This window comes from Dermochelys coriacea, chromosome 7 (assembly GCF_009764565.3).
Source record: "Dermochelys coriacea isolate rDerCor1 chromosome 7, rDerCor1.pri.v4, whole genome shotgun sequence".
Classification (NCBI taxonomy): Eukaryota; Metazoa; Chordata; order Testudines; family Dermochelyidae; genus Dermochelys; species Dermochelys coriacea.
This window is the reverse complement of record NC_050074.1, coordinates 9,091,080-9,111,898: the sequence shown is the minus strand read 5'-3', so window position 1 is coordinate 9,111,898 and position 20,819 is coordinate 9,091,080. Positions and strand designations below refer to the sequence as shown.

Below are 20,819 nucleotides of genomic sequence, written 5' to 3'. Positions count from 1 at the left end.
AAGTACCACTGGTGCTTCTTGAAGTCTGGATCTGTTTCAGAAATAATAGCAGAAGATCTAGTGGAGAGTTTCTTCTAACTTTTCACAGTAATAAATCAGTTATATGAGTTTTAAAGGTTTCTTTTAAGCAAATTATTTCTGCCTAGAAAATGTAATGCTTGCTGAGGACAATTTTAATTGGTTTGTGTTACCATGCAAATGGATCCACTCTTCAGATGAAGTTCCTTACAGAGAAAAAATAAAATTAACAATTTTATACAGGTTTCAGAGTAGCAGCCATGTTAATCTGTATTCGCAAAAACAAAAGGAGTACTTGTGGCACCTTAGAGACTAACAAATTTATTAGAGCATAAGCTTTCGTGAGCTACAGCTGCATCTGATGAAGTGAGCTGTAGCTCACAAAAGCTTATGCTCAAATAAATTAGTTAGTCTCTAAGGTGCCACAAGTACTTCTTTTCTTTTTGCGAATTTTATACAACGATTTCATTTTCCCCAAAGCAGTATAGCACAGTCTGGTTGCATGAATCATTGGCTGACATACACGTGTTCTACAACATCCGTAATTTTAGTTGTTTCATCACAATCTGCCTTGCATTTAAGTGACTATCAAATACTGCCAAAAATGACCGCTTCCCTTGCAAATGCGTCACTTCCTTTAAATTGGTTCAACAGTGTGGTCTATAATCAGAGATTTTCCGGATCAGAAATGACCACCTCTCACAGAGCCTCTCCCCAGCATCTTCAGTATCTGAAAGACTTCCTTTAGAAGCTTCAGTGGACAAATGATTGTAACCCACACAAGTGCAAGCACAATGAGCCAGACTCTGCCTAGTCATAAGCAGGCATAAATCGACTGCAGTTGTGTTTTCCACCAGGGTACACCAAGACTGATTCTTTCTCCTTCCCTCCCTCTCTGTTTCCCACTTGTTGAGGCTACATCACTGATTTAGATTAAGCACATTTCTCTTGAACTAATCCTAACTTTTATGACTTTATGGCTTATTGCATTACCTGTATAGTAGAACGTCAGAGTTACGAACACCTCAGGAATGGGAGTTGTTCATAACATGAAGTGAGCTGTAGCTCACGAAAGCTTATGCGCAAATCAGTTTGTTAGTCTCTAAGGTGCCACAAGTACTCCTTTTCTTTTTTTGCGAATATAGACTAACACGGCTGCTACTCTGAAATCTGAAATGTTTGTAACTCTGAACAAAACATGATGGTGGTTCTTTCAAAAATTTACAACTGAACATTGACTTAATACAGTTTTGAAACTTTACTGTGTAGAAGAAAAATGCTTGTTGCTTTCCCTTTATTTTTTTTAGTTTATTAACACTAAATATGCTTTTATTTTTTTTTCTGTATTTGCTGCGGGGGAGCAGGGGGTTGTTTTGGTCTCTGCTGCTGCTTGACTGTGTACTTCCAGTTCCAAATGAGGTGTGTGGTTGACTGGTCACCATAACTCTGGTGTTCGTAGCTCTGAAGTTCTACTGTATTTAACTCCTCCCTTGTTCTTATGGCACATTTCCCCCTGAGTATTTAGCCAGCTCAGAAAAGATCTGACAAACAAAGCCCCAGAGTTCAGCTCCAGGTCTGAATATGCATTTTCACAAACTTTGGGACTATTTCTCATTTGTTCCCATAAATTTCCCTGAAGTAGGAGAATCAGGTTTAGATTGTAAGCGCTTTGAGGCAGAGACTGTCTTTTTGTTCTGGATCTGTACAACACATTTAGGTCCTGCTAAATTATTGGAGCTTATCGGTGCTACTGCTATAGAAATAATACATTAGTTTTGTGTGAACAACCTGGAGAGCCCAGCATCTGCCTGATATGGGGATTCATACAAAGGATAATCTAATGAATGGTATATTACTATATAGGATTATTGTTTCATAATATGTCCTGATGATTCCTTGATCTTTTTTGTATATTCCTGGAATATGTTTGATTATTAGAAATATAGGTAGTTGGGTTTGTGATGAGTGGGAGAACCACATCGTGAATTGCCTGCAGGGTGCGAAGGTTGCAGATCTATTGAGTCATCTAGATCAGGGGTAGGCAACCTATGGCACGCGTGCTGATTTTTAGTGGCACTCACACTGCCTGGTTCCTCACCACCGGTCCCAGGGCCTCCGCTGCTGGCCTGGGGTACTGGCCGCCAGCCCCCTGCCAGATGGGGTTCCGTCTGCCAGCCGCGCTCAACCCACTGCCAGCCCTGGGCCCTGGCCACCAGTCCAGGGGCTCTGCAGCCTCCCCCAGCTGTGTCCCACTGGGGTGCAGACAGGGGCAAGAGGGGGCACAGCTCAGCACCCCCACCTTAAAAACTGTTCCAGCGCCACTGTGCTGGGATATTTTTAAGTCCTGATTTGCTGCTTACATCACTATCACACCACGTGGAATAGTGCACTGCGTTTGACATTGAAATTAGACTGTACATGCAAGAACTGGAATCAGAATTTTCTGACAGATTTCAAGATTTCCAGCGATTTGGCCCAAAGCTTTCTTTTCTAATTAAACCTGAAAAGTTCAACAAAAGCAACTTGGATTTGTCTGTATTTCAGTGGATGCGTGTTGAAGATTTCAAAATGCAGCTCATTCAGTTAAAAAGCTCAGAATTGTGGGCATCAAAGTTTGGAGATCTGCAGAGTGCACTTGAAGCTACCGAGAGAGATCACGGGGCCTCTATTCTAACCTGCTGGGTGTCCCTGCCAGTGAAGTTTAACTGTTTTTGAAGAAAATTGCATTTGCAGTACTTTCAGCATCTGGAGCCACATACCTGTGTGAACAGGTATTTTCACACTTGAAATCTGTCCTCTGTCCCTCTTGGAGCTGGTTAACAACTGTATTTTAGTTGCTTCATCACAGTCTGCCTTGCATTTAAGTGACTATTAAATATTGCCAAAAAACAACTGTGTGCAGCTTAAAGTATCCAAATATGTGCCAGACATTGGAAAACTCAGCAAGGAAAAGCAAGGGCAAGGATCACACTAAACTGCTAAGATCTGCATTTTAATTTAATTTTAAATGAATCTTCTTAAACATTTTAAAAACCTTATTTACTTTACATACAACAATAGTTTAGTTATACATTATAGACTTATAGAAAGAGACCTTCTAAAAACGTTAAAATGTATTACTGGCACGCGAAACCTTAAATTAGAGTGAATAAATGAAGACACGGCACACCACTTGTGAAAGGTTGCCAACCCCTGATTTAGACAGACATCTGTGCAATGCTGAGGAGGAGCCGGTGATTGTGGTACATGTAGGTACCAGTGACATAGGGAATGGTAGGAGAGAGGTCTTGGAGGCCAAATTTAGGCTGCTAGGTAAGAGATTCAAGTCCAGGACCTCCATGTTAACATTCTTTGAAATGCTTCCAGTTCTATGTACAGGGCTAGTTAGACAGGCAGAACTGCAGGGTCTCGATGCATGGGCAAGATGTCTAGAGAGGAAGGGTTTAAGTTTATTAGGAACCAGTAGCCTTTTGGGAAAGGAGGAGCCTATAGAGGAAGGATTGGCTCCATCTATATCAAAACGGAACCAGTTTGTTGGCATGTAAAATTAAAAAGGCCACAGAGGAGTTATTAAACTAATGGCTGGGGAACAGCTGACAGATACAGAGAAGCACATGGCGTGCACAGAAACATTTCTTAGGGGAGGATTTATTAAAGAGGATATTCTGTATCCTAGTAAAGAGGAGAGGACAGAAGTTGCTAAAGCACAGGTAGGCACTGAAGAGAAACAGTGAAACAAAAACGAGTCCCATTCAGTTGCATCATATGAAGACAACTAAATACTGACAAATTTTATAAGTGCTGGTATATAAATGCAAGAAGTCTAAATACTAAGATGAGTGAACATGAGTGCCTGGTATTAAATGAGGATACCCCTTCACATAATACAAGAACCCAGAGTCACCCAATGAAATTAATAGGCAGCAGGTTAAAAACTAACATAAGGAAGCATTTCTTCACACAACGCACGGTAAGCCTGTGACCAGTGACCAGGGAAGTTGTGAAGACCGAAAGTATCACTGGGTTCAAAAAAGAACTAGATAAGTTCGTAGATGATGGGTTCATTAATGGCTGTTAGCTAAGATGGTCAGGGATGCACCTCTGGGCATCCCTAAAGCTCCAACTGCTGGAAGCTGGGCCTTGATGACGGGGGAATAATTGCTCTGTTCTGACCATTCCCTCTGAAGCATCTGGCACTGGCCACTTTCAGACAGGAGACAGGGCTCCTGTCTGACCTATTGATCTGATCCAATTATGTCCAGTCTTATGTTCTTAATATTCTTATTTCTCCCACTCACTTTCAGTTAAGAGTTTTTCTTTTCTGCCTTGTAACATGGACTGATGAATTTAACCAGGTTTAGAACAATATAGAAATTCAGGTATGTTAAAAATAGACCCAAAGAAATCCTTTGGATGTTGCTGTTGATAAGTGAAGTCCTCCTTAGTGCCTATGAACAATTAGGCATTGCTAACTAGCTTTGCATCTCTGAGGATCTTCTCATGTCTTTAACAAACCATTACAGGGCCAAATTCTTCACTTAGAACCACACATAGGTCTCCCATTGAGCTTCATGGGGATCTTGAATGATCTCAGTGGATGGAGAAGAGTTTTTATAAACACTTATTATCTCAGGTGCATGTATCTGGAGCAAGGCAATTTAAATACAGATTGCAAAATGTTTGCGAAAACATTTTAATTACTTCTAATTGGACTTCCTGCCTTCAAAGCCAGTATGAAGTTCCCAGATTGGTTTGCTACTCTTTCCATTTTGCTGTATGTATATTTTAGGAGAGGTGAAAATTAGGTGGGATTCAAAAACAGGTTTGTACAGAGTTAGGTCAGGTTTAGTGGAGAAAGGATTTATGAAGTGGCAGTTTATTAGGGTATAGACCTCTGGATTTGGCCCCAATCTGGAAAAACTTATTTGTAAACCGTTTGTACAAGTCTGTTTCACTCCCTTTGATTTTTTTCCCAGTACTCAGTGGCCTTTCTTTTCCTGGCCATCCCTTATGGCCTGTCTCTACTGCTTTAAAAAAAAATGAGGAAACACCTTGATTTACTCATCAGTAATTGAAGGTAATTAGATTTTATTTGCTTTATTTATTTTTGAGTTCGTCTATATAAATATTATTTGTCCATGCCTTATTCTGTGATTATGTAGAGAGTCGCTAGTCTTTCTAAAAGGACAGTATGGCAGCATAATTAGTTTATTTAAGCCATTTCAGATTAAAAGCCACTGGAAAACTGTGTGTGTGTTTTAAATATGCATACAGAAAATTCAGAGAAGTAATGGTTTTGATGAGAAAAACCTTTAGGTAGCTAAGTTCTTCTGATGCTAGGAGAGTATATTGTTTAGTCATACGAGTTATTAACTAACAGGTTATTATTTCTTAGTTGTTGTTTGGAAATATAATGTGCTGTAACTACATATCATGAACCCACAGATCCCTGGTACAGCAGACTGTAGCCTTCAAAACAATTATTAATTTTCGGCATTTCTCATGTCAATAGATGCAGCATAAAGCAAGTACAGCAAAGTCAACATATCTGTTAGTGCATACTAAAGAAACAGTCAAATGCATATAGAGAATGAACGACTCGGAACTACGGTTCTCAACAAAATATTTGCTGCCTGTTTGGTCATATAGGCGCATAATAAAAAATGCATATTGCTGTTACAATGTATGAGTGTTAAGAGTGATGCACAAAAAGCAGCGAAATGACTTTGGTGCTGTATCTCAGATCCCTGATATGGAGTGCATACTATTATTAATAAACTTTTACAGTATATGCGACAATGACTCTAGTACAGACAAATACTGTGTGGTATGAACTCTCACTGTAATGGTACTATAACACTGGGACTTCACAATGAATTTCGTACTTCTGAAAGCACACAACCTCTACACACACCGATGGCTGTATAATAATGCCAATAATACTACTGCAATACTTAGAATTTTCAACTTCAAAGTACTTTATTAATTAATTAACCCTTAAACACCTTTGGGCAATAGGTACATAAAGTATTTACAGAGTGGTAAGCTGAGACACAGACAGGTCAAGTGAATTAACACACAACAGAAAGGGAGTCAGTAGCAGAATTGGGAGAACTAAAACTCATGAGCTCCTGGCTCAAAGACTTGATGTCTAAACTGCAACTCTCTTTCTGCACTAATTAGAAGAAATGCTGTAGCTTTTAATTCCTGCATGCTGGTTGATCTTAGCACTCAATATCCAGACCATTTAAAATGAGCAAATACACTTGGAGATATGGGGGCAGGAGAAAAGGTCAAGCCCTCATGACCAACTAGCAATGTAAACTGCCCATGCCATCTCTGAAATGAGCTAAATAACGAACTCCACGCCCCATGGCTGTCTCACCAGAACTCGCTAGCCCTGCAATCCATTTTATAAATGCTATTTCTCAGTTATGGGAAGACAGAAGAGAGTCTACAAAACTAGTAAATGGCTAAAAGTGTCTTCGTATGATACCATTTTACTTAGCAGATTGTCTTTTAATAATAAATATCAATCGGAGACCGAATTCTACAGAATGATGGGGCAAAAATACCTTGTCCAAGTAATTTTCCCTATTGTGTAACTTACTTACATTTGTGGGCAAGATTAGTAGATATTTGGCAAAAGATGGGTCAACATACATGGATATAGAAGAATATGACAGATCTCTAGGCTGTGAGATCTGCATATGGGACCTCCTCCCTTCCCCCACTGCATAAAACAGGAATATCGGTCACTTCTGCAGCTCCATCCCACTCTCTGGACCTCACAGAGGCCTCTCCATAGGTCCAGATCCCATATGCCCCCCATCAGCACTACATAGAATCCTTGGAAAAAATAATGCAGCCCTCACCTCTGTGACCTGTTCAGCTGGACCTCCCAGAGGCAGTTGTGACTGGGGGACTAGGATCTGGTAGTGAGACGGCAATGAACCCACACTCACAGGAACTGGGGTGGGGAAGTCGGGCCAGAGGAGTTACGGGGTACAGGGCCTTGTGTACATGATCTGACCTTCTATGGATTCCTGGGGGTCCTCTAGCTTTGGGGCAGCTCCCACAGTCTTTTCCATAGTGGGGAGGAAAGGAGACAAAGCTCACCCCTTACCAGAAGTCTGTGGGGTTTCCATGAGGGGATCTCTGATTTTCTTCTCCAGAGTGCAGCAAGGGCTGGTCTGGACCTTGGGGCTCTAACTAGTATAGATATGCTTAACTGCACTAAGCAGAGCAGGGTCTGGCAGTCCATTCACGTACCCCCCAGGTCAATATTTACATTGGAGTTTTATCATGTCTGTTTGTGGGGGCCAGAATCTTTTCTCTGGAGCTGAATCACAGAGGTGAAGGGCTTCACCTTAGTCACATGCCAAACCCCATCTTGTTCACACGGTTTTCTTGTAGAACAGGTTGTCTCTTGATTGTGTCAGTCACTTCTGCTTCCCACAACCTTCAGGTATGTAGGGAGCATTCACTGTCCTTGCCACAAAAAAATAAAATAAATTAAAATAAAATCCAGGGGAAGTGATAAAGGGGACAGGATTCACTGTTAGTCAGTGATAAGCCAGAGGAGGCTGTGCGTCAAAGAGCTCTTATTTCAAGCATGCTGGTTGGTTTCTTCCATGGGGCGTGGGACTTGAGCTGACGGGAAGTGCAGTTGGATTGTAGCACAACTCTTCCTGTAGAACCTGTTACATTTCAGAAGTGAATAAGGACCGTGGTAGGATTGTACATTTAAAGCTGCCACCAGTAATCCTGAATTTGAAGCCACTTCAGCTGAAATCCCCTATGAATTCTGCAGCGTTCAGCTGTCTTAAAGCATGTCCCTCCCCTGGGAAACTTCCTCTGGTGTTCTGTGTTCAGCTATCTGTGAGGAGAGGGTGGGATTGGGGAGGCGTTGTTGCTGATATAGCTGGTGATGTCAGCAATGTGTCAGCAGTGGGAGTTAAGCCTGTGAAACTAGAGTTACACCTAAGAGGCTGAAACTCAGCAGCAGAGGGAAGCGGAAAGCTGCTTGGCTGGGGCGGGATGGTATATTTTCTTTTTTAAATTTCACTTTTAAAACAATTGGATTAAACACCAAAGAAACGAGAAGCAAGCTTGCACATTTTCTTGTGACTAGGTAAGTGTGGAGATTCAAGTGCATCATTTTGAGTAGTTCTGTGTCCTGGCTATGCTTAGTAAAAATGTTGGTGCAGTATGTGACAGCGCATGGACTTTCTTCAGAGAGGAGTAGGAGCATTTATCTGTTCCTGTATATGTGGTTTCTGGGATACCGTATATAATAGTGCTTTGGTGCTTCAGAGTGCAAGCTCTCTCTACGCACTGCGTTCTGGGATATTGCATTACTTGTATTCTTGGTAGAATTAATTCATTTAGAAAATCTAGCCACTTTTTTATGGCTGGGGGCTTTTTGTGTTAATTTAACACAACAATAAGTAGATTCCCCTTTAGGCTGCACGGTTAAAAACACAACAGTAATCTGCCAATGTAAATGATTCTTTTAAGCAACGGTCATTTCTCACTGCAGCATTTTTTTTTAATTGGGCAGAGTTTAATGACAATAAAGTACCACTCTGGCAAAGAAAAGTTGTGGCAAAACAAGATTCCATAGCGTGAAAGGTCACGAAAAGAATCATCCCATAGGTTTCCACAAACGTGAACTGGATTATGTTTTATTTATGATCTGGGATACGTGCATTTAAAATTGAAGCAGGACGTAATATTTGGCTTTGTGAAGCTTGACGTTACTTCATGCTGTAGCGTGTTGTGTATGTTTAACAGATGGAGTATTACAGTGGTGTGACGTTTGAAATATTTCCTAGAGATGACCAGTAATATTATATGTGATGGTGAATGAAATGTTTGATTAATTGGCTAAGGAATTTAAAGCCCAGTTCTGCCTGAAATAGTGACTTTGGAAAACTAATACTCTGGAAGGAGGTGTTTCTTATTCATTGTGTCTGGGTGATTTTCACAGCAAACTTGCTCAGTTTGCAAGTGAAAAGATTTCTTCCTCTTCCTTTGTATCCCCCCCCCACACACACACACATTTTCCCCCCCCTCCCCCCGCGCAGCCCTGCACTCAGCCTGGGCTCTGACAGTCTTTAAATCTCGTACATTGACTCCAGTAAGAGAGGGTCTGCAGGCTAAATTAAACCTTTGGCTACACCTGTCCCACTCCATTGTCAGATTATGCATTTAGTGACACCTCTGTAACCCCATTGGCATTAACTGGCTTTCCACAGGTGTCACTGCTGAAAATTAAAAAATCATCCCCTTCTGGAGCAAAATTCCACCACAGGGTGAAAGCTATGTTAAGAATGTGCCATGTTGAATAGATGCAAAACCTGCTATATTATCCCCTCAGGTAATGACTGGCGTTGCTTCCAATGCAGGTGTAGGGTATGAAGATCCATAGGGAATTCCGACCCCCTGGCTGCAGATCTCAGGGCAGTGGTCCAAAATGTCTCCCCGGTTATGCTGTCCTAGACTAGTGATTCCCAAACTTTTTACTAAGGCAACTGCATTTTGTCTTTTTTGTGACCCACCCAGAGCCCAGATTTGTGGAGGGAACAAAATCATAGGCCAGCATCTTTCTTCTTCTCCTCCTCCTTCCTCACTGCATTGTGGGGGTACTGACCACCCGCAGCAGCACCCTCTGCACCAGCACCACAACCCTGATCCCAGCTTGGGATGGCTCACCCCCCAACAGTGGCTCCTGTCCCTTCGGCCTGGTCTGGCTCCCCACTCTAGGTATTGTGACCTGGTGTCTAGGGTCACAGTGCCACTCAGGTTTGGCCCAGCAGCCGTGACGGAGCGATGGCTGGGAGAAACCGGAGTGGTGCTGCAACCCTATGCACCAAGTCGTAATGCCGGGGAGCAGTCAGCAGGGTCCGTCCCAGCAGGACAGGAGCTGCCGCTGGCTGGTGAACATGGGAGAGCAGGGGGTTCATTCTCCAAATTCTTGCTCCGCACTAGGCCCACAACCCATTCAGAGCCTTCCTGTGACCCACTGGTGGGTTGCAACCCATCATTTGGGAAATGCTGTCCTAGACAGCAGTTCTCTGGTCCCCAGCTGGTGGTTACACATTTCTTGATTAGTTGTATTCCTGTAGCACCTAGGAGCCCCATTGAGGGACCAGGATGCCATTGTGCTAGGTGCTGTAGAAACTCAGAATAAAAAATTTTCTCTGCCCCAAGGAGCTATAGGTTCAGGAAATGCTTAGAGGGTTTCCTTAGAGGAGCAAGATATTTGGAGTTGCTCCTCCAGACTCTCTTCCAGGGTGCTGTGCAGTCTCTCCACCACCCCACCCCACCCAAAAATCTCTCAAAACCCCAAACCCAGTGGTTGCATAGAGTATGGTGCACTAGAGCATGCCTTTTCCAAAGCTATTGTTGCTTTGTTACTCCCCTGTGCACCCCTCGACCGATTGGGGGAGCAAAGACCAGAAAGAGAAGAACGCATTATTTTACCTCACTTCTGGTGTGCAACGATTTATATTAGCTTCTTCATTTAATCAGAGTAAAAAGTACTTTAGCTCTCCTCCCGAGACAGAAAGTTTTATTAGACACAAACATTTAGCCGCAAGATGAAATGTATTATTGGCAAAGGCAGCTGCTTGCACAATTCAGATTTGCAATGCACTGTTTATAGCAAACATTGTAAGTTCGCTTTATGGGTCTTCTTTATCTTATAACCAGTGACTTTTGGCACAATTAGTCTTTAGATATAGCATGAGCTCCCCTGGGTTTGGTTGGAATGAATAATATGATGGAGGAAAGAGAGCAGTGATTCTTGGGGTGACTGTGTTTTGTTTCTTTCTCTCTCCTAATATTCATAGTTATTTCAATGGAAACAGCTGGAAAATCTGTATTTCCGTGAAAAGAAATTTGCTGTGGAAGTTCACGATCCGCACAGGTGAGACCAGAATGGTTGTAACAGAAAACCTATAGACATTGGACAATTAATCCTGGTGTCGACCGAGTTCTCGTTTCATTGAGCTGCAGAGAACCAGGATTTCATTGTGACATAACATTTTGATCTTCCTCTTTGCTTTGAGTTATGGGGCCCAGTCCTCAGGTTCAGGGCAGCAGAACGGGGCTGCGTGGGCCATGGATCTGGTCTGTGGTTTCCAGTAACTAATGATAAAAAGTAGATTCCTGGTAAGGCACAAAAAGGGTCGCAGGACTGATCTGTAATGTGGGGTGAAATTTTGAGGTGTATTTATAATGCTGCTCAGTTTCTCATATTTGTTTCAAATTGCATATGGGCAGTTTCCAGGCGCTGTCATACTCTCAGTGGACCTGGTTCTGGTAAGCGCATTGCAGTACCTGCAGAGGAGAAGTTTTCCTCCTGATTTAGCTCCCCTCACAACCTAGGGAGCGGCAGCTCTGTAGGCCCATGGTGGCTGGAGTCACGGGGACTGCATGGCCAATAGGATAGGGGGCATGACTCCCATAAGTTCATGGACATCTCTGGCCCGGCAGTGACTCCCACCTTTTTAGCCCACAGCCAGTTCATGGGGGTGGGAGGAAGCGCCCGGTCAGAACATGGGTTCACAGTAATGCTGCCCTTCCGTGCACTTGTTTCACAGTCATTTCCATAAAAGACCAGAATTTGCCCTGAAGAAATCCCCCTTTTTTCTGGTTCCATCTTCCTTCTGCCCCCTCCACCCGACCACACCACTTTCTCCATCAGTGCTGCTTGCACCCAGCAATCTGGGATACCCCTTCATTCCCCCTGGCAAATCCCGCACACACAATCCCTCTGCATTCCATTCTCTATTGTAGATTTATAACATGTCCATCCCTTTGCTTCTGATCTCAGCTGCAGGAGCAGCAGCAGCACCCTCCCTTTTAGCTCACTGTGTTGTAAAAAGGAGGGGTTTTATGGCTGTGATTCAGTTCTGTAATAAACAAGGAAAGCATAGCAGCAGCAGACATGATGAGGAAGGATTTTTCTTCAGTAAAGGACATAGCTCACAGGCTGCGTATTGGGTCTTGCCTGGTTCAGAAAAAGGCAGCTCGTATTTTAAACCTAAAAGGAACCAGCCTCAGATTGCATTTCTTTTACCCCTTTAGAATTTCAGTGTCCAGAAGGACCTTTGGACAGAGTGGACTTGTAGTGCAAACCTGGTATGCAAACACTTCCCTGATCAAATCCATCTGGGTAATGGCAATCAGTCAGCACCAGTTTTACTTGGACAGAAAACAAAGCAAAGTAAGTTACCAGACATGTTACCATAAGCAAAAATTTCAACTCCCGTACTTCTACCTACTTCAATGTCCATTGTTCTAGAGATAAACTAGTCCTGGAAGAAAGGCTAAGAATTGGCTTTGTAGATGTTTTGCGATCTGTTAGATCAAATAACAATGTGATAGCTACATTATCCTGCCTCCAGTTAAGAGCTGTGGAAATGAAATCATAAAATGGGGGAATTATCCCAGCTCGATGTTTAATCTACCCTGTGTCTGGCCTCTTTCTCACGTTCATTTTGAACAGGATACAAGTAATAAAGGGGTTTTCCCTATGGAGATAACCGGACTGTGGGGGAAATGCCAAGCAATGGAAAGCAAAGTATAAATTCCCACACAGGGGGTGTTGCATAAGCTCTTAATTTACTACGAGGAGAAGTGTGAAATGTCATCTCTATGACCCTTTGTTCTGAAGCTAGTTAGAGGTAATTTGATGATGCAGGAGTGTGTTTTAACTCTTTCAGGCAAAAATTCCCTCAGCCAGAAGTTTGGATGATGTTGCAATGGACCTGACTGAGATGGGGACACCAAAGGTTTCCAAACTCGTGACTTTGGAGGCAAAGAATCAGCTTATTATGGCCAGCAACGGCAGTTTAATCTCTTCAGGTAACATTTTTGCTTCAAGCCAACTGCAGGTTCTGTCAATCAATTGTGAGGCCTATGTGCAATAAATGATGCCATTTATTCGTAGCTGTGGTGAAATAGATGTCAACATAGGTCAGATTATAAAGATTTGATTTTATAAGCATAACATACCAATTTTTTTGTAAATAAGTGAAGAGACAAAAGTGCATTCTAGATAGCTTGGCGTCTGTGTAATATATTTTTATCCCGTACGTAATGTTGATACCTGTCTACTGAACCTGCAGACCCATAGCATTCACTATAATCCAGGCACATCTGAGAGTGTGGTCCTTGCATCTGCTATGCACATGTGCTCAACCACGTGTGAGTGATGGGGGGGGGAGGAGAGAGAGAGAGAGAGGACAGCCGCTAGGGTTATCGGAAATTGGACCTCCGGCTCCCACTGAACTTCAGTGGGATTTGGTGCTTTAACTTCCTTAGGCAGCTTTGAGAAATCAAGATTGGGCCCTTTGTTTTAGGCCAAGGAAGGAAATGGGTCTACACCCGTAAATCCGCATTAAAGGTAACTCATTGCTTCAGGGTCTCAAGATTCTGAGGTCAGCGAAGAGCAAAAGAAGGAGAAAATTACAGAACTAAAGAAGAAAGAAAAACTGCTGCAAGAAAAATTGCTGCTGAAAGTCGAGGAACTGAAGAAAATCTGCTTGCGTGAGGCGGTGAGGACTGTTCCTAAATTCCAGAGGAGTGCTGGCACACCTCCCCCCTCAGGTTAATAACCCAGCGTCCTTTCCATTCCACAGGAGCTGACTGGCAAAATGCCACAGGAGTATCCACTGAGTGTGGGAGAGAAACCTCCTCAGGTCAGAAGGCGTGTAGGCACAACATTCAAATTGGATGATAACCTGCTTCCCAGCGAGGAGGTAGGCACAGCAACTTCAGGCAGCTTACTAACCTTAGGGCAGCCAAAGCCCAGACTCAAACAGCGTCTAATACTTGGGCTCTTGCCGGTAGTGATTGTTGGTTTTATGTTCCTGATGTGTCAGTTCAGGTAGCAAACATTCAGGATCGACTGTTGTAAGTTACCCCTATTTGCAACCGGACGGGGTTGGCGTGTGCGTGTGCATATGTCTGCTCTAAAACCAAGGGTAAAACTATCCAGTTCCACAGCTAGGGTCCCATCTGCTACCCTATTGAAGCCAAGCTCTTACTGACTTCAAAGGAAGTCTGGCTAAAGACAGCAAACTCCCCTAGGGCTTGACCCATGCACCATTGACATCAGTGGAAATTTTACCATAGACTTCGGTGAGAGCAGGTTCCATTCTTTAGTGCCTAGACATCACCCAGCACTATAATTCTGTGCTCTCAAGTTCTGAAATAGACAGTGGTTGAGACTTTGAATCGTAATACACATATTGGGTTTGACACACTTCTGTAAATTGCTGTAAATTGCTGTAAATTGCGCCCTTTGCTGGCAGCAGGGGTCACTGTGCCAGTGGGTGGGGATTCGCCTGCGTAGCAGGGCACAGATTCCACCCAGGGAGAGCTTTGTACTGTTCGTGGATCTCAGTAAGGAGCTATGCAGGCAGAAGCTGCTTTGAGGGATGCGCTGAACACTCCCAAGACTTCTTGCAGTCTCTGGGCACACCATCTCCATCCACTCTTTTCTGGGCTGTGCTGGCTGGCTTGGTTCTCTTAATGGAATGTGGGATTGTGAGCACTTTGTACCCAGGTAACCCACGAGCTCTGTGCTCTGGATGACAATGCTGGCGTAACCCAAAGCTGCAACAAACTTGCTTTGCATATAGTGCTAAATCCTTTTGAAGCAAAACCCTTCTGACAGCATGCAGTAATGCACTGCGTAGCACTTCTGTCACCCAAACAGTAATTAATTAAGTTTCTGACGCCCTATAAGGTAGCTGTGATTATATCAATTTCATAAAGTGAGACAGAAAGAGATTCCAAGCTGATATTTGAAAACTTTGACTTCAGTCAAAGCAGCTAGTGCTGAATATCACTAAACACCACTGAACATCAGTTTGCTTGTTTAGGTATCTTGACAGGGAGCTAGATGTCTAACTTTAGGCACCTAGGTTTGAAAGTTTTGGCCTGTGTAACCGTCCCAAGGACACACTGTGAGTTCAGTGGAGTTAAGGAATAGAACCTAGCAGTCTCTTAAGTACTAGACCATAACCATATACTCTTTTTGGGGATATTTCTGTGTTTTCACTTAAGGTTTCATTTTGTACGCTGAATTTTATTGTACTTTGACCTGCAGTAGCATATAATAACAAAGAGCTAATGTGGTCATGAATCTGCAGGACCCCGCTTTGCAAAGCTTGGAGCGCAATTTCCTCATACAGCAAAAGATGGTGGAAGCTGCAAAGAAACTTGCCAGCGAGTCAGACGTGTGCAAAAATGTGAAGAAGAAAAGAAAACAAGATTACACTGCTGCCATGAAAAAGCTTCAAGAGATTGAAAATTCCATAAATGAATACAGGATCAAATGTGGCAAAAAACCAACGCAGAAATCAACCCTTATTTTGCCAGGTAAACACCAAGAATCCTCACGTTTCTGTTGAGGGTGATAGAGAATGTTCTTCAGTTCAGTTACAAGGTTTGTTTATCTATTTGGTTTGCACTTGCATGGAAAAGGAAGATGTAATTAATGCATGGTATACATGAAACATTGTTTCTGTGCCATATATAAGCTGTTGGTAGAACAGATCATAGGAGAGGCTAGGCACATGTGCAGACATGTTCTGACATCAGAGACCAAAGGATTGCAGTATGCAGAAGGGCTGGCGGCATCTTCTCAGCCGAAACTGGTGTGGTACCTTATTCTGTAGCATATTAGATGCTCTTTTATTTCTGAAATAAGTTTCAAGGATCACTCAGCTGTTCCAGTGCCTCCTTATAATTCTCATCCCCTTGTTTTTATTTTACTGTGAAAGTAGGAAGGAAAGTAGATGAATATTTCTGCAGGATGATAGCAAATACTGGGAAAAGTCAGAAAAATAAGCAGGAAGCAAAGAATATATGTCTTGATTAGACATTAACAACTCCCCATAAAACAACAACAAAGCTGGGGTGTTCTCAACATGAATCGTTGCAGACAGCTCCATAAGCCAGGCTTAAAAACTTCTTAAACATAGCAATGTGATGAGTGTGTGTGTGTGTATTGCGATCCCTTTGCAAATAACAACAGTAAGGGAAATGTAGGTGTCACTGCCTTCTCCATGCTGAAAGTAAGGCATGATCTAATTCCAGCCCCTTTGTGTAAGAGGTCAGTAATTAATACATTAGGCTAATTGAGGGACGTTTTTTTGGAATAGCAAAAACCTATGTATATTTTGTCGTCTTTGAGTTTTCTATGCTGATAAATGGCTTTCTGACACATCTTCCTGCTCCTTGACCTGGGAACATCTGTATATATGAGACTGTTAATGTTTGATCAGTTGCTTTTTGCACATTCTCCTGAGCCTGGACAAAAGCTGTTCAATGAGATGTATTTTTCTCCTGGAAGCAGCAAGATAGAGAAGGAGGGTGTACTTTTTCTGTAGTGTATTTATATTGTATTCTGCTGATCCCTATGAGGGATGTCAGTATAGTGCCCAATGTAGCTCTTCATTTCTGGAATAAGAACCCTTAACAGCCTATATTCTCCCCTTTAAATATTGCAACATAAGGGAGTCTACATATGGCTTAGATTTTCTGCCAAGGTAACTGCTGTTGTGTCCCCTTTGGTTTCAGAATTCACTTGGAATTTTTTTCAGCAAGTGGTACAGCAAGGCTGTTTATTATTGCTGATTGGCTGGAGGAAGTTAGCTGGACTAATAGCCAGATTGTAGTGGACAGGGTGAAGGTAGTATCTCCTTTTCCAGCCTTGTGCTTACCAATGTAGGCAGTAGTTTTGGAAGTACTTGCGCATCTAGAACAAGTAACATACTGGGCTAACGAGGCAGGAAGTCCCCAAGAGGCTAGTAAGTAGCGTGTATCATCATGGTACACCATCTGTGTATAACTCCTGCTGCTTACTACATGGGGTATGTTGGCACCATTGTGTAAAATGGGGAATTTAGAGTTTAGATACAAATCCATAAGAACGGCCATACTGAGTCAGACCAAAGGTCCATCTAGCCCAGTATCCTGTCTTCCGATAGTAGCCAATGTCTGGTGCTTCAGAGGGAATGAACAGAGCAGGTAATCATCAAGTGATCCATCCCCTGTCCCCCATTCCCAGCTTCTGGCAATCCTTTGGTTCTCACTCATAAAAATACGCACTTACTCCATCATTTCACAACATCTGGCAACTGACTTCACTGGGAGTTTTGCTTGAGCAAGGACTGCAAGATTTGGCCCATAGGTAAATAAGCTGCACTCCAAACCAGTACCCCAGAAGCAGTACGTGTTTAGGAATGATGCTTGGCTGCTTGGAGTTTGGAAAGAGCAGAACCATCATTTATGGTGGATCTGCCCAATCGTCTCCAACTGATCTGCAAGCAACCATTTGATCATCCCTGGCCACACTAATTCAGAAATAATCACTCCTATGTTTTGTGTGCGTGGTTTCCGAAAGCTGAAGATTAGTCTTTTGGTGAGGAGTGTGGCAATGAGTCAGTCGCAGCTGTGAATTTTAGGAATGGTTTGTTGGAAATGATGTATTCAATAGCAGCCTCAGTCTGTCGAATCAGCCCTGCGCTATTCTCGGTCCAGTCCTCTGGGGATGGGAGATTAAACAGGTACTTGACTTTCATAGTAGTCATTCCAGGCCATACCACTTGTCATGAGCCATTCACTCACACACACACACCCTGGCTGCAGAATGCTCTGGTTGTGCTTCTTCCACTTGGTGCAGCATCTGACATTTGTGCAGCAGATGGTGCACATGGCCTAGCAGCATATATTGGCTGGATTCATGTGTTTAAAAGGGGAGGGGTTAAGGTACATTGCTGGACAGCTGACTTGCTTAGCACTCTTCCTAGTGACTAGCTAAAGAGAGTGGAAATGACGTGTCTCTATGGAGAGCTTTTACTCTTTGCTTTGTGTAGATCTGGGTGTTTTGCTAGTATCACCCGTGCAGACTGTCCTTACAGGTACCCTGTTTTCAGAATCAGTATCTCCCTTGCCACTTTCTCCTGCCGAGTCTCCTTTCGTCCAGCACCCAGAGGCTGGAACTAGGGGTGCTACTGCACCCCCGGCTTGAAATGGTTTCCATCAAATACAAGGTTTACAGTTTGGTTCAATGGCTCTCCATACCCCCACTATACAAATTGTTCCAGCACCCCTGCCATCACACTTCCATACTGAACTCTCTCTTTTTTTTAGTTTTCTTCCCTGACTCTGCACCACTTCCCATATCGTGGGATATTTCTGGGGCTGGAGGCAGGGACCAGAATCACACAGATCTGGATATTTGTAATGTTGAATACTTCTATGTACACTAGCGAGCTGCCCATTCATTGTTATCTCAGCAGTGGGGTTTTGCCTTTCATGAAGCCGGATCTTGATATCTTTCCTCTTTGTTGACACTGTTTTTACACGGCCAAAATTAGTTGAATGAACCCTGAATAAAAACCATAGGAGTTTGCCCAGAGTTTATTATGGTTACAGAGGAAGAAAGTGGGGGCACGACAGTGTTCTTTCTAGACAGTATGGTAGTCCTCTCTGCGTAGCTTTTTACGGGCTGCTCTTTGTGAACCCCCGGCATACCAGGCATGAGAACAAACTTGTGCAGCTTGTGTTTATGATGACTGGGCTGAAGAAACAGCTGTGCTGTGGAAGTAACCAACTGCCATGGCTGTCACCAGCTGCTTCTGTTATGGACATTCTCCCCTTGTGTTTAAGGATCAGCATCAGATTCCTTACCGATTTGGTAACCCATAGCGTCAAGGAAAGATGAGACTCCTCTGGTGTATGCAATAGAGCATTATGAATAAATACAAAATGCGTTCTTAAAAAAAAATCACTGTGACCAGGACCAGATTCAACTCTCTGTTAACACTGGTGTAAATTTCAAGTGATGCCATTGAAAACAATGGAATTAGTCTCGATTTACATCAATGTAACTGAGAGCAGAATTTGTCTAAGGGTAAAACTTTCAAAAGCCCCAAAGTCCATTTTCAAAAGTAATCTCAGGCCATAATATCAAAGGTATTTGGTGCCTAGTGGGGTTTTTTTAAAAGTGCCTAAACTGGTTAGGTGCCTGAAGCCCACTGGAGTTGAAAATTCTACCCCAAGTGTTGTCATATTTGGTAGCTTATTAAATTACAATGTAAACAAATAAAGTAGGAGTGCCGTGCAAAATAGGATGATCAGATTGTGAAAGGCTACGTACGTATCACATGATACTGCAGTTCATGTCCATTTGGCTCTGTAGCTTATTTTAAAATAGAGTATGTAGAAACCTCTGTAGAGTATCCTGTATCTCAAATCCTTTATTTTCATTTATAGATGATACAACCCCATCTGAGAGTAGCTCTTTGTCTGATACAACAATTTATGATGATGGTATGTCACTTATGCTTTTCTGTTTATGAAGTATCACGTATATCATGCCCTTCCTAAACAATTATGTAACTTTTTGAGTATCTTATTCTGACTTACATCTACATCTTTGATGCCTGTATTTAAATCTTAATTCGTTTGCTAAACCTTTTAGTGAGCAATGATTTTATACAAGAGAAGCTTAATCAGAAGCTGTTCTTTGAAACCATATATTTGTCAAAAGCATGAGGCTCTTCTGCTGGTGAGTGAGTTTTCTTTGTAGGTGATTGTTGTTTTAATGGGATAGCTCTTATGATTTACCTTCAGAAATACATGCATCACTCTTGTATGAACAAACAATTCCAGCCGGTAGTAACTGGCAGGGGAGAGCACTTCCGGATGGCGAATGACAGGCTGGAGGAATCTGGCCAGTTAAGCCAGCCAGTCGTAAGGTGACAGGAAATGCCCAACCCAGATGTCATCATTGCAGTTTTAAATCATTAAAATATTAAAGCATGCAGAGAAACTAATGACCTTTTGCGTGTTAAATGGTGATCTGCATCTTGCCAGGAATATAGTGTTCTGTTTTAGTGTACTTGATTTCCCCCCCCCCCCCACCCCAGCAGTTAACATTAGATCAGTCACCATCTGGAAAAGACTTGGCTTGACATTCCTTTAGATTTGTCATCATCATTTGGGAACAAATATTATCCAGACCATGATTCACTGCTTAGTGAGGGCTTGATTCTGATCTCACCCAGCTTCATGCTCACGCCTTGTCTCTTAAATTGAGTTACACCTGATTCTCATGGGTGGGAGTGATATCCGAATCAGGGCTTCAGTGTATCCGTATGTTCACCAAGTGTTTGATCCTACACCTGTTCCAGTAAATGGAAGCTTGGTCGTTGACTTCGGTGAGCAGAGGATCAAGCCCTAACGGAAATGAGATCAAAATCAAGCCCTGAGTCTTCACAGTTGCTTCCAACTAAAAACACTTATCCCTGTTTTTTTCCTCACTACAGATAATTAAAGTTGGTCCTTCATAGTGGAAAATACTTCCATGAAACTTTTATTTCAAAATAACTTTTTAAAAAGACTCTTTAAGGTGCTAAAGCTAGGGACTGATGCTCTCACATCTGACCTGAACAGAGAGAGAAAACTGAAGGGTGGGGCATGGAAAGTGGAGGGAGGGGGAATCCGTTCTGCCCCATGCCTTCCCGCCATCTCCGCAGAAGCCACTGCATGACTGCTTAACTGAGGGAGCCCATGAGCTTTCCCCAAGAAGTTTCCTTCGTGACCTGGCAGAGCTCCAGACAGGAGTTAATATTGCTAAAATCAGTATTACCTGCCACTCCATGGTGTCCCCTGGGAGTTCAGTGCAGGCAAGGCTCCTGGGATAGGAGAAGCTCCTGAGGGGTAAGGGCATCCTCTCCTGGTCCCCACAGAGGAGAGCATTTGCTAACTGA

At 42.9% G+C, this 20,819-nt stretch overlaps 1 protein-coding gene across 7 annotated transcripts in view; it reads left to right on the top strand.

The window, feature by feature from the left end:
* Positions 1–20,819, top strand: part of FRMD4B (FERM domain containing 4B) — a 191,073-nt gene that overhangs the window by 161,472 nt on the left and 8,782 nt on the right. For all 7 annotated transcript variants that reach the window (XM_038410319.1, XM_038410318.2, XM_038410320.2 and 4 more), the window contains 7 exons: positions 10,875–10,951; positions 12,115–12,253; positions 12,753–12,894; positions 13,453–13,586; positions 13,671–13,790; positions 15,189–15,417; positions 19,321–19,377. In XM_038410319.1, the coding sequence (XP_038266247.1) occupies positions 10,875–10,951; positions 12,115–12,253; positions 12,753–12,894; positions 13,453–13,586; positions 13,671–13,790; positions 15,189–15,417; positions 19,321–19,377 (898 nt within the window). The remainder of the gene's footprint in view (positions 1–10,874; positions 10,952–12,114; positions 12,254–12,752; positions 12,895–13,452; positions 13,587–13,670; positions 13,791–15,188; positions 15,418–19,320; positions 19,378–20,819) is intronic.